The sequence below is a fragment of the Calidris pugnax genome, unplaced genomic scaffold (genome assembly GCF_001431845.1).
Source record: "Calidris pugnax isolate Ruff unplaced genomic scaffold, ASM143184v1 scaffold196, whole genome shotgun sequence".
Classification (NCBI taxonomy): domain Eukaryota; kingdom Metazoa; phylum Chordata; class Aves; order Charadriiformes; family Scolopacidae; genus Calidris; species Calidris pugnax.
The window spans coordinates 41239-57006 of record NW_015091042.1 but is presented as its reverse complement, the minus strand read 5'-3'; the positions used below and the strand labels follow the sequence as shown (position 1 = coordinate 57006).

Sequence of the window (15768 nt, the reverse complement as noted above, 5' to 3'; positions counted from 1 at the left end):
GCAACTGATCAAATTCTGCAAAGACTTCTCCCCTTTGGATGGACTATGGCTTCCCACCCATGCTGTTCTCACTGAGGTTGGAAACATTATTAATTTTATTTAGTGTGGGGAAAACTTGGCTATCCCTTCAAAACCATCTTTCAAGTCCTGTAATTCAATGAAGTCCTTATTTACAATGGTAATAGCTATTTCTCCTAGTTCTGTCCAAACTCAGTTCTCTCTGGTTACAAGAGAATGAAGCACTGTTTTCCATTTTCAAGGCACAATGGTCCTATTTTATTTTTCTGTTTGGGGAAATAGCCATCACTTTTGCTGTTTGCATCTACCTCGTCAGTTGTAAAGCTCCTCCAACAATCACAGAGCTCTGCTGGGAAAGATGTCTAAAAAGGCAATGAAATCGGGAAGGAGATATAAGGTCCATCATACCATTTTTGTTATAGCAGTTAAACTATGGGTTAATCAATTCAAGTGTATTAAACCTTGAATCATAAAGCATAAAATAGGTACCTAAGTTCATCCTCAGCAGAAGTATTTTGATGTGAGACTGCTCCTAAAAAAAAATATCATTTACAGGGGTATTGCCTTCTGCTGGTTACTTCTGGTTCTTGGACAGCAGCAGCAGATATGCCAACTCCTGCTACTAATTGCATTATTAAAGATAAAGGAAATAAATAGGAATTTCCTGGAGAAAGATATTAGGAAGAAGTAGGAGATCAGATTAACTTCCTAGATGAAGGTGTCTGACTTACATAAAGGATAGTTCTGTCCAAACTCAGTTCTCTCTGGTTACAAGAGAATGAAGCACTGTTTTCCATTTTCAAGGCACAATGGTCCTATTTTATTTTTCTGTTTGGGGAAATAGCCATCACTTTTGCTGTTTGCATCTACCTCGTCAGTTGTAAAGCTCCTCCAACAATCACAGAGCTCTGCTGGGAAAGATGTCTAAAAAGGCAATGAAATCGGGAAGGAGATATAAGGTCCATCATACCATTTTTGTTATAGCAGTTAAACTATGGGTTAATCAATTCAAGTGTATTAAACCTTGAATCATAAAGCATAAAATAGGTACCTAAGTTCATCCTCAGCAGAAGTATTTTGATGTGAGACTGCTCCTAAAAAAAATATCATTTACAGGGGTATTGCCTTCTGCTGGTTACTTCTGGTTCTTGGACAGCAGCAGCAGATATGCCAACTCCTGCTACTAATTGCATTATTAAAGATAAAGGAAATAAATAGGAATTTCCTGGAGAAAGATATTAGGAAGAAGTAGGAGATCAGATTAACTTCCTAGATGAAGGTGTCTGACTTATATAAAGGATTCAAGTAATAACAGAGAGAGATGTCTTAGTCAGAGAAGACACACAGATACTAAAAAAACAGTGCCTGTGAAAGGTGACAAAATCCAATTGCTGTAGAAAGAGAAAGCAGGAGTGCTGCACAGCCATCCTCCCTGCGCACAGATAGTGAAGGTGGGGACGTGAAGTGGCAGACAAAGCGTAAGAAGCTTGTAAGGACAATGAAGTTTGACAGGTAAGAATGAAAGGAAGACACATCTAATAATAGTGTGTGTTTAACCGTTTATCTCTCATTAAGGAAATAAGCAGCTCAGAAAATGGTCATAGTTAACTTACAGCAATTAACAGTGATGTAGTACCTTCTAAGATACTGCACAGTCAGCGTTTCCAGCACACACTTAAGTCAGGACTTTGAATGAACGTTTGACGTGGGCTTGAATCTACAGCAGAAATTTCCAAATATCCTTTTCTCCTAGTGAGCCACTTGTTTGGGAGCGTTTTCGAGCAGAGCAATTCAATGCTTCATGTACTTCTGTCCTGAAACAGCTTGGTGAATTTGTTTCCAACTGCTTGGCCAAATGGCCCCAAAAATCCCTTGACTGATTTTTGCGTGCTCTACAACAGCCGATCACAGGTCGGGGCCTCAACTTGTGGGGAACTGAATTCACGTCAAGACTTGAGCACGTTGGTCTGGACTCCCACACATCTAAAAGCCAGGCACTGCAATTTTCATTACTTTCAAGTTCCCTTTCCTGCCCACCATTGGCCTTCAGATGTGTTGTGAGCAAAGTAGTAACTCCACCTGCCTTCTATATGTGCTTCAAGGTACCTGTGGAGTTGGCCCGAACTTTACTCTGGCTTAGAGCCCCAAGTGCTGGCAGCAGCCGACTGCCTTTTGGGCTCTTCACCTGCACAACCTGCGCATCTACCACCTGGAAAGGGAAGGATAAAGGGCTTTTGGATGGGAGGGAGATACAAGAAAAAATGGTGAATCTGGGGCTTCACCTGTACTGATGAAGTTGGGGAAGCACGGACCTGTCTCCCACGCCAGTGTAGGGAAGGCTCCCCCAGCACAGCTCAGAGTTTCCTGGGAATCCTAGATGACTATTTGATCATTTATTCTGACTCTCCTGTATAAAGCAGACTATAATATTTCTCATGGTCCCCTGTGGGGAGGGTTATGTCACAGCTTGGGTTAGATTTTTACAATGTGCCTGTTATCTGTCTTGAAGATTAAGGTTTTGTACACTGTCAGCAGAAAGCAAAGGGTCCTGAGGGACCTCTGATACCTGGAAAGGGACACCTGGTCAGTCCCTGAGCACCCTGGAGCCTATGCTCCATCAGGGCTGTATTCCAGAGGAGAGGAACCACAGAGGGACACCCTGCTCCCATCCCCACTGCACAGCCATCCTGCATCTGGAAATCTGGCACTGCCTTTGCTAATGCTCTCTCAGGGCAATGAAGAACGTATTTAGATGGTTTTTTTTTATATCTGTTGCTGCAGTCTTTTCCCTAGATGATCTTTCCTTTTCTATCTGGATGATCTGGCCATCTCTGCTTTTCTGCCACAAGGACTTGTGCCAAGAGAAGACCTGAATGAAGTAATTGTTCTCCTCTACACCTCAGCCATGAAGACCCGTGTCCCTTGGTGCTGCCTTAAAGATCCCTGCAGGTGACCCAACCACCACAAAAAGGGCATCCCTTTCCTGCTGCCTCTGCCCACCCAAGTGCACGCTGTTAAATCGCGGGCCCTACAGCAGGTCTGGATCATGCTCCACAGCTAAGCAGTAAGTAACTAAAGCTTCAAGTGTCCTGCTAACAGAGCGTCACCCAAGCATAATCCAGGCCCTGACTCAAATTGACAAGGACAGGTTGGCCTCTGAAATAATCTCTTTAAATAGCAGCAGCCATCTCTCTGGGAGGCACTTCCCTCCCCCAGCCAGCGCTGGAGAGCTGCTTTCGGCACGTCGCCCACTATTTCCCACCCAGCCATTGCAGGGCTGGCATTTCTCACAGGCAAGTGTGTCCCCTGCCCGCAGCCTCCCAGCTTTGCTTTGCACCAGGAATTACAATGAATTTTGCAGCCCAGTTTCTCTACTCCAGGGTGTTAAAAAACAGAAGTCCCAGGGACCGCTCCAGGGAAGATGAAGACTACGATCCTTTCTGGCAAAGGTTGGAGAATATTGCTGTCTGACTTAGAGCTAGAGTGCTCCTTTCTCCCCCCTCAGGGGTCATGGTCAGCCCTCGGGGTCTGCCCAGGGCTAGGCCTATGGACATGACAACCCCTGGACCCCTCCTGCCTCCTTACGGTGTCGTAGTTGGAGTTTTGCTTCACCTCGTTGTTTATTTAGTCGCTGTGCTGTATAGGTAATGCTTTCTTTTTCCTTTCCTTACTTTCTAAAAAAAAAAACCAAAAACAAAAAAAGGAAATTATTTGTAATTTTCCAATGTCCCCCAGGGTTCTGTGGGTATGAGTTGCATCTTGGAGTTATCCACTAGAAACAGTGGAGACCTGAATACTTTAAGCCTGTGGAGTTCAGCGTTTTTATTTCTTCATGAGTGTGGTGTTAGAAATAACCCTAGACAGGCTGATGGACTGCTGAAAATTTGTCTTGGGATAGCCTGTATCAGATCCTGTTATTACAGGTGTTCTGTGGTTGTCTTTGTTATGGTTTTCTTGAATTCCTGTTTTCAGGCTTGGATGGTGCAGATGGAATTTAGGAGATGTCTAGTGCCCTTGCGTAGCACCAGAGGGGGGTGTGCACCCGTATGGTACGGCTGTGTTTGCACAACCTCTCTCATAACCTTTCCATAGTTGTTTTCTCCCTCAATTCTGTGATCTGGACACCATTAGTGAGATCACAGGCTGGTGTTGCCAGATGTGGTGTAAACAAAGGGCATTTCTCATTTCCTGCATTCTGCTGATAATCACGATATTTTTAGACATAAGCAGTTTCAGTGGGCTCAATGCTGTTAATAAACCCTCATGGAACACCAAAGGGGAAGACAAGATCCCGGTTCTGCATGGAAAAATGGTCCGCCCAAAGTCACACACGATGTGACATGTTCTGCAGCCAACTGAGAATGTTAAAGTAGTCCTTTAATCACAGGACCACTCTTTCCTCTAGTTTGGGTTATGCTATTTGTTCTTTATTACAAGTGAATTATTGACATGTGTTAATCAACAGATAATTTCTAAACTCAGAATATGTTTAACTTAAAGTGCGAAAAAGTTAAATTACTTGAAGAGTTTTAACTGCCAAACTGTGCACTGTGTTTGATAGTGATCATTTGACATTCCCAGCTGTGAATGTCCTCTAAGAAGTGCTTAGAGGGATGGGTCTGTTCAAGAGGCACTTGGAATCTGTTGAAGCAGAGGTAAGGAAGAGGGGTGACCTTCAGAGTTGTTCTTGCTTTCAGATTACTTTTTCTCATGTTGTCTCTTTAGCAGCTGACACGTAGTTGCTGCTGCCAGCGGTAAGCAGTGACATTTCAGTAGTGTGCCTGAAGGACTGGCAACGGATTATGACCACAGATGAAGGCAGATATAGTACTAGGCTCAGGCTCTGGTAAATCTGACTTACTGGGAGTAAGGAGATATTTTATCAGAAGTGATAATGCCGCTTGGTTGTTCCCTGCATGAGCCTGAGCTTTCTTTGCACTTGTTGCTGGTGCAACATCACAAGGTTTTGCCAGACCTGTCTATGGTGAGTAGAGTTATAAACATCTGCCCAATCTCAAGGCTTGGTTATTATGTACCTATCTATGCTGGATGGTCCCTAACATGTGTGTCATACAGGCTGGTAACTAAGCCCTGATCTCTTCGTCTTTAAGACACTCTGATAAGTAGCCCTGCTACGAACTTCCTGCAGGAGTCTTAGGCAAGTCACTCGATCTGTCTGTGCCCCAGTTTCTATCAATAAAGAGGAGCTAATATCTACTGGATGTGTCTCTCTGTTTAGGGGAAGATGTTGGTGATTCCTATGTGATTTAGGAACAATCACTTTACATAGGGTTTGAGTATCTACGTGGCAGAGATGCATTTTAAATTTCCATCTTGTAATTGCCACTAGTTGGAGCGATACAGTCTCAAAGGGATGTTGCTAAGAGCTGGTGTTATGTTACACATAATAATGATAATTCAAGAAAGCAGTGTTTGAGTGCAGTATTGTCTTTAATCTGTTTTAACTGTACTGTCAAAGAGAGATCTAACGTGTTCCTTCCCCATCCCTGGGGGAGTTTACTTGTCACTCTGTAGTCCTGTGGAGGACACTCAGACACTACACAGCGCAGTGATCTAGACTTATTAGCAGCGAAGAGGACATCTGTGACAATGCTTCTTGCCATTTGTATCTCAGCAAGCCCCAATTTTTCTATCATTTCTCTTTCATAAACACCCATTTGCAGAAGCTGCTGAGAGGCTTTTAAGAATTGCTGCTAATCCAGCATTTGGATGTGTTTGGGAGGCGGAAAAAAAAGCAGGGATGGAACAGGAATATTTAGGAGCTGTTGCAAAAGAGGATTGCAAGAAATGAGAAATACATCAGAGGGGTGTGTAGGGCTTGAGCATCTGGAAGGGTCAGAGGAGACGGCGCTGGGGACATGGAATAAGAAGGATTAATGGGGCTGGGGAGGTTCTGGGTAAAAGAGGGATTTGGATGAGGGAAAGGACCCTCTCTGTCATATCCTGGGATTACCTCTTTCTCACTCCTTTGAGAGGGGATCCCAGCACTACTCACATCTTGGTCATAAGTCGAGCAGACCTACAGCAGATTGCTGCCCCTGCCTCACCCACCAGCACGTGACCCATCTGTGCTCAACACTTTGAAGAATGAAGCAGAAGTGACTTTAAAGGCGTGACTTTTTGCTGTAATAAGTATTCCAAATTTGCAGGTATAAGATCTGAGCCCATTTATCCAGAAGGCAGGTGATAACTATGTCTAAAACTGTATCTTACCAATGTCTGCTGCTCAGTGTGCTCTGGGGGGATGTCAGGGAGCCTGAAGATGATGAGAGCATATAGGTATGAGCTTAATAAACCCTTACACCCAAAAACATTAAAAAAAAAAAAAAATCCATATATGGACAACATCTGTATGCTGATGAGTTAATGACCACCTAACACCAGTTTATTGGGACGGTTTGAATTCCAAGCTGTTGCTTTTTATCATTCTAGGAGTACATTTCAGCACAAACTATCACTGCAACTTTAAACTATGTAAAGCTATTTAGCTATCTGCTTAAACAAATGATATTTTTTCCAGTTCCTTGATTATTTGTGGAATGTCTGCATACGGATCTTCTCTTTTATTTTTTGCAGTTATGCTGAGCAGCTGTTCTTGAAAAAGTAGGTTTATAAACTGTATTCTCATGTTTGCTTTTACTAATCACTTTAAAGGTAAAATGTTGTAATTTATAACCACGTAACAAAGCTTGCCGGCTGGGTATTTATTTTATGACTGGAAATAAACAGACTTTTTTTATGAAAACTTTCCTAGACAAACTCCAAAAAAGGAAAAGCGATCCATTTGAAAGGAGCAATGTTTTACAATGCTGGGGTTTGTATTTATATTGGCTCAGATTTTCATCTGGTGGACACGATCACTGGGGGACGTAGTTTGATACTGTGCATGAGAAGTCACGGGCTGCCTTTTTGTGAGCACTTGCATGCTTTGCTGCCTGCGTTGACTGTTCCTGCAATAGAAATTCATAGTGAGATGATCTAGGCCAAGCACATGAACTGTGTTTGAGGAGAGAAATGCGTCTGACCCAACAGGGTTATTAGCTGCATCTTTGAGATGGATGGACCAGCCTAAACCCACCGTTTACCTTGGGAGTCTGAGAGCCCTCAGTGGGTGCGTGGCACACCCAGGGCAGTTCAATAGGGAAAAATGTCATTCACAAGTGTAAATGGAAAATATGTACATAGGAAGAGAATAAAAAAATAATCTGAAATATATAGAATACATAATTATACAATAGCATGATGATATTCCTTTGGTAAAGAGACTGGTGACCTTTCAGATGCAAATGGATGATAGTTTCCATATTAAGTATTGGGATGGTAATGTTTCAGATGTGCTTTAAACCTATCTCAAGCTTGAAAAGCCTACACATATTTTACGGCTGTTTTACTTCTGTTCTTACTTTCCAATGGTCATAAGGTGTTGTCTCCATCAGGGTCCTGAGAAGATATTCACTGTTCATGACAGCAGTGCTGTAGATCAAGGACTGAGGGTCTCCTTTGTTCTGACAAAAAAAAAAAAAAAGAAACTAAAGTCTAGGGCCAAAAATCAATATCCCATTTTGGTCTTTCTATTTGCAGATATAAATATTTGACAGCACTAGTGTGGTGAGGAATTACCCTCTAGTTTGTACTTCCTAGCAGAATCCTGGTTCATCAATGAACTATTTGTGGTCATCTTTGTACGGGATTTTTTCTGGACTTTTTGTAGTTGATTGTAAGAGATGCAAGGAAAAAGTATGAACATAATTATGTCTTATCTCAAATGCCAGGCAGTAAAAAAAAAAATGGCCTAGACATTCACAAATTTTTGATCTACCTGTATATTTTATCCTACATACAACCTTTTTACCCATTGCCAGTGTAGGAAATAACAAGCATTGCTAATGCTTGCTAAATATTTTAGATAATATGTTTAGAGATAAGATGTATGTGTTCTTCTGGTTTTGGAGTGGTTACGGGCTACAGTGATATGAACATTTTCTTTTTCTTTTTTTTTTCGGGCAGTGGGGTAGGTAGGGAACGAACTCTTAACAGTGAGTGGCCTCCTAGGTGATGATAGCTGATGTGAATGATGATAACCAGGGGCTGTGCTGTAACAAGCTCACGGGTGGACAGTCCAATCTGATTCTCATCTTTGCATTTAACTCACTAATGTGCATGAGAACTAACAGTGGAAGCTTAACATCTTTATGAAGTGTTCCAACCCTCTACCCCCAAAGGAGCAGAAATGCAGAGAAGTACGGCATACAGCTACGTGATAAGCTATTTGATTTGAAGGCAGAATACCTGCTGTTTGGGTGTATCAGCTTTAAGATGTACAGTATTGGGAAAATATTTTAAATGACAAGTTTCAACATAAACAAGTTACAAACATGTAAATACATTATTTATCTTAGAAAATTAGTGTTGATCTCACTAATTTTGGAGAGAGAAGACCTTGCTACAAAAATCATCCTTTTTTGTCTCCTGTGGGGATATACAGAATGACTAGTGCTACTGGTATATTACACGATTCAAATAGCAAAACCTTTTATGTTGCCCATATTGTTATGTGAAGTCCTCAGTGGAACAATTGGAAGTGTAATAGGAAGCAGAGCTACTGGCACAGATTATTGGGACCACAAAGAAAATGGATGACACTGCCAAAAGTGGGACAATTGCTCAAAAAGCAGCTGTTTCTAAATATTTTAAAATTCTTTTGGGAAATGATTACAATGCATATTACAGTGCTGATCACTGCTGTAAAACTAGGGCAACATTTGCTTTAGCCAGTCCTGTTGATGAATAACTGCATAACTTAAATCCAAATTATTTTGAGAAAATGGTAAATATTTCTTTGTTGGAGATGATGTTGATATCTCTGACATAATTTTACACATATTTTTTAGAAAACCCCTTCTTCCAAGTAGATTAATATTGAGTCCTTTGTGTAGAGGAGATTATACCATCTGTGTAATCAGAGCCACAGACCAGGGGTAGTAACAGCTCTTTTCAAAATCACTGCTCTTCTGCTTAATGCTCCTTTTCCCCCACGTTACTCTCCAAATTCCAAGAATTCCTAGAAGTTTTGTTTTTATTTGTTAGTAGGGCTGCAAAATCCTACACTGGGGTATATTATCCCTTGTGAACTTCTGAACACTGGGGACCATAGAGTAAGGCAGTTCAATGTAGGAAAACTGGCAAATTTTTGTAGCAGCGCTGTCTCTCCAAAGTCCCTTGGGGAAGGAGGTTTGTGTGGCATCACGCTGTCATCTTTCTTATCTACAAGTGTTTTTATCTATGAAGTGTTAACCTGCAGATCAGGAGACCTAGTTCTTCAGCTCTGTGGTAGGATATAATTGTTATCTCTTATCAAAGTCATTTGCTTCCCGTCAGGAGGCAGTTGATGACTGTCAGGAGTATGCTCTGCAAGTATGCAACAGCAGAGAAGCACACCTCTTGGGTAGAACATCATGACGTTTGTTACTGCTATTAACAGTACTAGGGAATGCTCTGCAGCAGATATTTGCCTTTTTTTTGAAAAACATGGAGTTCTATACAGAAAATACAATTCCAGTTATTCCAAAATCTCTGCAGGCCCTGAACTGGGATCAATCCTCATTACAAAGGAAGGTCTGGCTGCTGAGACAGAGTGGATTATATCTTCCTTATCTTCTTGGGTATGGCAGCTTCTCACTTTGTCCACATGCCAGGTTATCTGTGGCTTTTCTAAAAGTTCACTGGTTAGAGTAGCTTTCAGCCCACCTACAAGATAAGGAAATATGACAGTAATAATTCAGTCTGCCTGTTTGAGCCTTGCAAAAACCAACCAAGATGTGCATCCTTCTTAAATGCTAAATGTCCAGCCTTTAGTAATCCAAGCTTCCCTAACAAGCTTCTTTTATTTGTTTTTAGGGACGACAATAAAACAAAGAAACAAGATGCCCCAGCACTTTGTGATCTTCACTGTTGCAAGGATGGGCCCATGAGAAATGGCCTTATTGGGCAGAAGTCACCTTCTATCAATCCCGAGAGACTGAAAGATTTTGGTGAGGAGGATTACCTGAACGGGGATGTGAAGACCTGGGAAATGAAGATAGTGAGCCGAAATGAGGAGTTACTTAGGGATGCCCTTTCCCGCATCCCTCAGTCAAGCAGTAGGACCGGCCTGTCAAGCTGTAACAAGCTGATTCGGTTTGAAGATATTAGCGCAGCAGCCTTCAAAATCCAGTGCGGTGTTCAGAAAACCCCCTGCATGGTAGGAAGTTTCTATGGCTTTGCATTCCCTCAGTATTTCTTTTATTTTCTTCATAGAAGTTGGTCAGAAATGAATGAAGAGTATGTGTGAGTTGCAGCAGGTAGATCTGTGTAAGATGACTCGTGTTCATATTAGGTGTTGTTAACTGTCAATAAGCATTTTCTTCTTACCTGTTTACACTAACCTAAATCCTCAAAGATTGCAGTGACTTGTAAACAAAGGATAAACCACATTAGGTACAGAGTTAATGCACTGTGGTATTATGCTCCCGGTGAAAAACTCTTGCTACAATGAACTTGATTTGGAGCCAGCAGACTATCAGCCTGTGGGTGAGCGGCCTTGTGGGAGCTTCTGGTTTGGAACCAGCCCCTTTGTATTTGGAGAATCTGAAGGTACAGATTTTCATTCCTGGCCTGGGCAACCTGGGTATGTTCTGTAGCCAGGTGGTTCTGCCACATGCATCTTTGTCAACAAAACAAGGACATTAAGATATCTGCACACAAACATACACACCTGTTGACCAGCTTGGGCCTGGAAATGACTGAGACACTTGTGAGACATACAAGCATTTGCTAAAGCATAAGAGCAGTACAGTGACCAGCTATTTAACTCATAATGTGTTTCTACTGTTGGGAGCTCTTCATGAAGGCTCTTGTAGGCACTCTGTGGCCAATCTCCTCTTTTTCCTGAAGTGGGTGAAAAGACCATCTTTGCCAAATGGCAATTCACAGCAGCAGCCCAAAATCACTCTTTTGATTAATCCCTCCCTGCTGCTGAGCTGGGGCACCCTATTCATCCTTGTTGACTGTGGGCTGTCTTTCTGGCCTGCACAGGGAAAGGACCTTGGTGTCTGAGCCACTGCTTGGGGTGAACAGTCCCTGGAGCAAAGTGGTTCCCCAGGTTCCCAGAGCTCAGAGATGATCCAGAGACATAACTACTTTTGGTGGGTTTTGCTAGATTAGAATTCCCAAAATAAGGATAGTTGTGGTTTTTGTAGCATACTACTGAAGAAGTGTGTCCCGGGACAAAGAGCATGGTGCAAGACTGTTTGGTGCTGTAAGGTGGCACGAAAATCTTGCAGAACGGCGTTAGCCAGAGCGCAGGGAGTCAAACTGGGTGCATTTTGTGTTCATACAATATGCCTGTTCAGAGTGACTCAGGAGCAAACCATCCCTCCAGCTGTTCCTGGATTTCCTTTCAGAGTGGAAAAGCTGGCTGGCTCAGGAAGGCAGGGGGGAGAGAGCAAACACACGGGTGGTCGGGGGGCCAGGGCCTGGGCCAGCGGAGGGAAAGGTACCAAACTCTGCATATTGCATCGTTTGTCACCAAAACTCTCAGGCTGTCATGCTGGAGAGCACAGCCAGCGCTCTAGACAAGTATCAACCTTCTGCTTTTGTGGAGAGACTGTCCCAGGACGAGAAGATTGGCGTTTATATTGCAGGTAGTGAGCACTGCGCTTCTCTGTAATTGACAGCTCTGGTCATATTTGTTAGATGAGGTTAATCTTACTGAGCAAAGGTAGGTCTATGGGCAGGGAGAGGGAGAGTGTCAGGGCTTGATTTGGGAAGCAGAACTAGCCAGCTCTGTGCCCTTTGGTAGCCTGGATCATCCCTTCCCTGCAGCTCATGGGGTCAAGCACTTCTGCCCAACTAGCAAAGTCTCTCTCAGTCCCATCCCCTGAGGCATGTCCTTGCTCTCAACACATCTGAATGCAGGGAAAGGTGAGACTGCACCACCGAGTCCGTCTTCTGCTCCTGCAGGCACCCCTGTAACACAAAACTTTTTGTAAACTGATCGTGCTCCTGCTCACAAGCAGCTCAGCTCCCTTTGGCTGGTTCCCACCACTTGTTCTCGGTCAGCTCTGCCCCTCAACTTAAATAGTTCTTTTCTCTTGGGTGTCCCTGCCAGATTTATGCAATATGGTTGTATCCCCTTTCTGCATTTACTGTGCCAAGCTAAACAGGCTAACATGCTTTAGTCTCTTTTTATGAACTATGCTTTTGGGATGATCAGAATAGTGGAAAACCTATATCCCCACTGGTTTTAGTGTGAAAATAGCCTGTGACTATTGCTATTCAAAGAAATGTTCCCACAGAAGTCATTCGTGTATGTTTCATGCACTAATTCAACAGGAAAGTATTGAAAGCACAGAGTGGTGTCAAGGAAAAAACCCACAGATAACCTTTATTTTAACTGATTGCTGAGAGGTAAGAGCCCCTTTCAGGGATGTTTGTTTGGATTAAAACAGTGAGCATAACTATAACCCATTCAGTTAATTGAATGGAGAAATGCTTTTCAGGGTGATTCCTTATCTGTAGGTTAAAACCATGGATGGAGCATCCTGGATCCTTACACAGGAGTTTGCCTGGAGCTGAGATAGGGCATCATGAATGATTGTAATAGACATTATAGAGGTAGTGAGTATAGGAAAACAAGGAGTTAGCATTAAGTTGGGCACTTGGTTTTATGCAGGAACTTTAAGGGGTGTTTTGTGCTGGCTGTGTGGATGCCAAGTGGAGGCTGTGCTGTGCGTTGTACTTAGACACAGTATCTGTAGTCCTTAGATAAGATCACGGTGACAAAAGGGAAAACTTACAGCTGGTTCAATGAGTCTTATGAGGTTACGCATCAGGTCAGCACAGCTGAAAATAGCACTGACACCTACTTTGTTAGAAGTAGTTGCTATATTTAGGCTACAGCAAAAAAAGCCTCAGTTAAAGGAAACAGAAAAGGGTACCCAAAAGAGTTTAAATATTATCAAAATTAAAGAAAAATAATAATCTGAAGTACACCACCTTTGTGGTAAAACGTGACTTAATAACTTAATAAATGTAGGAGATTTAGCAACTTTATAAAATTACAGGATTTGTCTCCTTAAATCCTTTTTCTCATTGTTCACTCTAGAATCCAAGATTCTCTACAAAACCAAAAATGATAAAATTAGTATGGTATATGAAGACTCAGTAAAGCAGTATTTCTTGTGTAGTGTTCTTGTTCTGTTTTGCGTAGGCAAAATCCACAGATTAGGCTGTTTAGGATATAAACTATTATCCTATTAGTGTACTAAGCACTTTCCATTGTTTCAATTCTGCAGCTGGATTTGCAAACGAGCAGGCAGTGGTAGCTCCTATTGCAGGATTTTCAGAAGCAAAATAGAGAATCTGGCCCCACCTATGGGTGAGGAATTTAACATATGCTTGTAAATCCACTAAAAAGCACTGAAACATTCGACTGAAATATTTAGTTTAATTGTATACCTTTAAGCAAGTATTTGTTTCAGATATATTCAGTTTATATAAATGAACTGGGAAAGTCCTGCAGTCTGAAAAATATGTCGATACATCTTATTAGGTAAACTATACACCATGTGTGTGACACTGCCAGAGACTTTCTGAGATAAATATTTAAAATATATTGTCATGCTGTCTTTTAATATAGCTCTCTTTGTGATTTATGATAAATGAGGGCTTGTTCCCCTAAATCCCCAGGTCGTCATTTGCTTTGGCAGGCAATGGAAGGAACAGAGCCAATTATGAAATAGAGACACGGTAAGCCTTGGGAGCTGGAACCCAAACACTTATTGCAGCTCTGTTTCATAAGTTATCTTGCTTAAAACTCATGTTTTAGATAATAAAGTAATAGGAAATTAATATGACAATGCATGCAGTGTCTTACTATAAAAAAAGGTTTGCCATTAAAAAAAATATATTAAAAAGTCATGCACTTGGACCCTGCATCACATGTACTATGCTTGCTAATTCCTCTCAGCTCAGGGATCCTTTCTGTTCCAAACATTGAGCATTTTCAAACAGCTGCTGCTTAAACGTGCAATCCTGGGAAAGATTTTTTACTATTTCTATCATTCTTCAAATAAGAAGTATCTTTACTAATGTTGTGCTGGCCTTAGGATGCAAAATGAACAGGATTCAGTGGTGAATCAGTGGCAGAAACCATAGTCGTAATGGGACTCGAGGAGGAATTTTCTAACTACTTTTGTATCTATTAGGCGATGACCTTATTTTCTGGGTATTCAATATCCACTTCTGGTAAGTGCTAAAATATCAGACCACAGGGTGGTTTTTGAAATAATTGCAAATGCTTATTTTAATATCTGTATTTGAACAGTAAGACCAAAATCAGTGCTATTTTCAGAATTCCTAGTGGTTCGGGGTAAATATTTCAGTGCTGCAAGTTTGAAAACTACTTCCTTAAACTAGAATAATCTGGTAGGTAACAACACAGTCATGTATTTCTAAAGAAACAGATTATGAAATTTACTTTTTGGAGCTCATACACAGCAGTTGAATGCATGCCTCATCTGGGAGTTGAATGGATGTGGAGGATTTTTCTTAATTTTAGATACATCCCCATAATAATATTTGTATGCTCCAGTATTCTAGACTATCCAAGCAGTATGGAATGGACATCTACCTAAAGAAAGAGTTTCTCCAGTACACGGGATCTGTGAAGGAACGAGGGGTACTTTACCTTCTGACATCATTGCCTCAGGTATAAAAAAATGTCAACGTTCAATAAGGAATAGATTAGTTCTGCTTCTCAAAAATGGAGCAGAATTAAAGATAATTTTACGCATAATGTCCACGGAATCGCTGTGTTTCTTGCTTTTTGAACCATTGTGCTGAACAACATAGATAGGTCTACAAATATCTGCATATCAGGTCAGCACAGCTGAAAATAGCACTGACACCTACTTTGTTAGAAGTAGTTGCTATATTTAGGCTACAGCAAAAAAAGCCTCAGTTAAAGGAAACAGAAAAGGGTACCCAAAAGAGTTTAAATATTATCAAAATTAAAGAAAAATAATAATCTGAAGTACACCACCTTTGTGGTAAAACGTGACTTAATAACTTAATAAATGTAGGAGATTTAGCAACTTTATAAAATTACAGGATTTGTCTCCTTAAATCCTTTTTCTCATTGTTCACTCTAGAATCCAAGATTCTCTACAAAACCAAAAATGATAAAATTAGTATGGTATATGAAGACTCAGTAAAGCAGTATTTCTTGTGTAGTGTTCTTGTTCTGTTTTGCGTAGGCAAAATCCACAGATTAGGCTGTTTAGGATATAAACTATTATCCTATTAGTGTACTAAGCACTTTCCATTGTTTCAATTCTGCAGCTGGATTTGCAAACGAGCAGGCAGTGGTAGCTCCTATTGCAGGATTTTCAGAAGCAAAATAGAGAATCTGGCCCCACCTATGGGTGAGGAATTTAACATATGCTTGTAAATCCACTAAAAAGCACTGAAACATTCGACTGAAATATTTAGTTTAATTGTATACCTTTAAGCAAGTATTTGTTTCAGATATATTCAGTTTATATAAATTAACTGGGAAAGTCCTGCAGTCTGAAAAATATGTCGATACATCTTATTAGGTAAACTATACACCATGTGTGTGACACTGCCAGAGACTTTCTGAGATAAATATTTAAAATATATTGTCATGCTGTCTTTTAATATAGCTCT

At 41.2% G+C, this 15768-nt stretch overlaps 1 protein-coding gene across 1 annotated transcript; it reads left to right on the top strand.

The window, feature by feature from the left end:
* The first annotated feature begins 3281 nt into the window (after positions 1-3281).
* Positions 3282-15353, top strand: LOC106896320. Its single transcript, XM_014956155.1, has 5 exons — positions 3282-3662; positions 6616-6642; positions 9937-10279; positions 14672-14788; positions 15336-15353. Exons 1-5 carry the CDS (start codon positions 3529-3531, stop codon positions 15351-15353), a joined length of 639 nt encoding a protein of 212 aa, XP_014811641.1. The 5' UTR covers positions 3282-3528.
* The last annotated feature ends 415 nt before the right edge of the window (positions 15354-15768 follow it).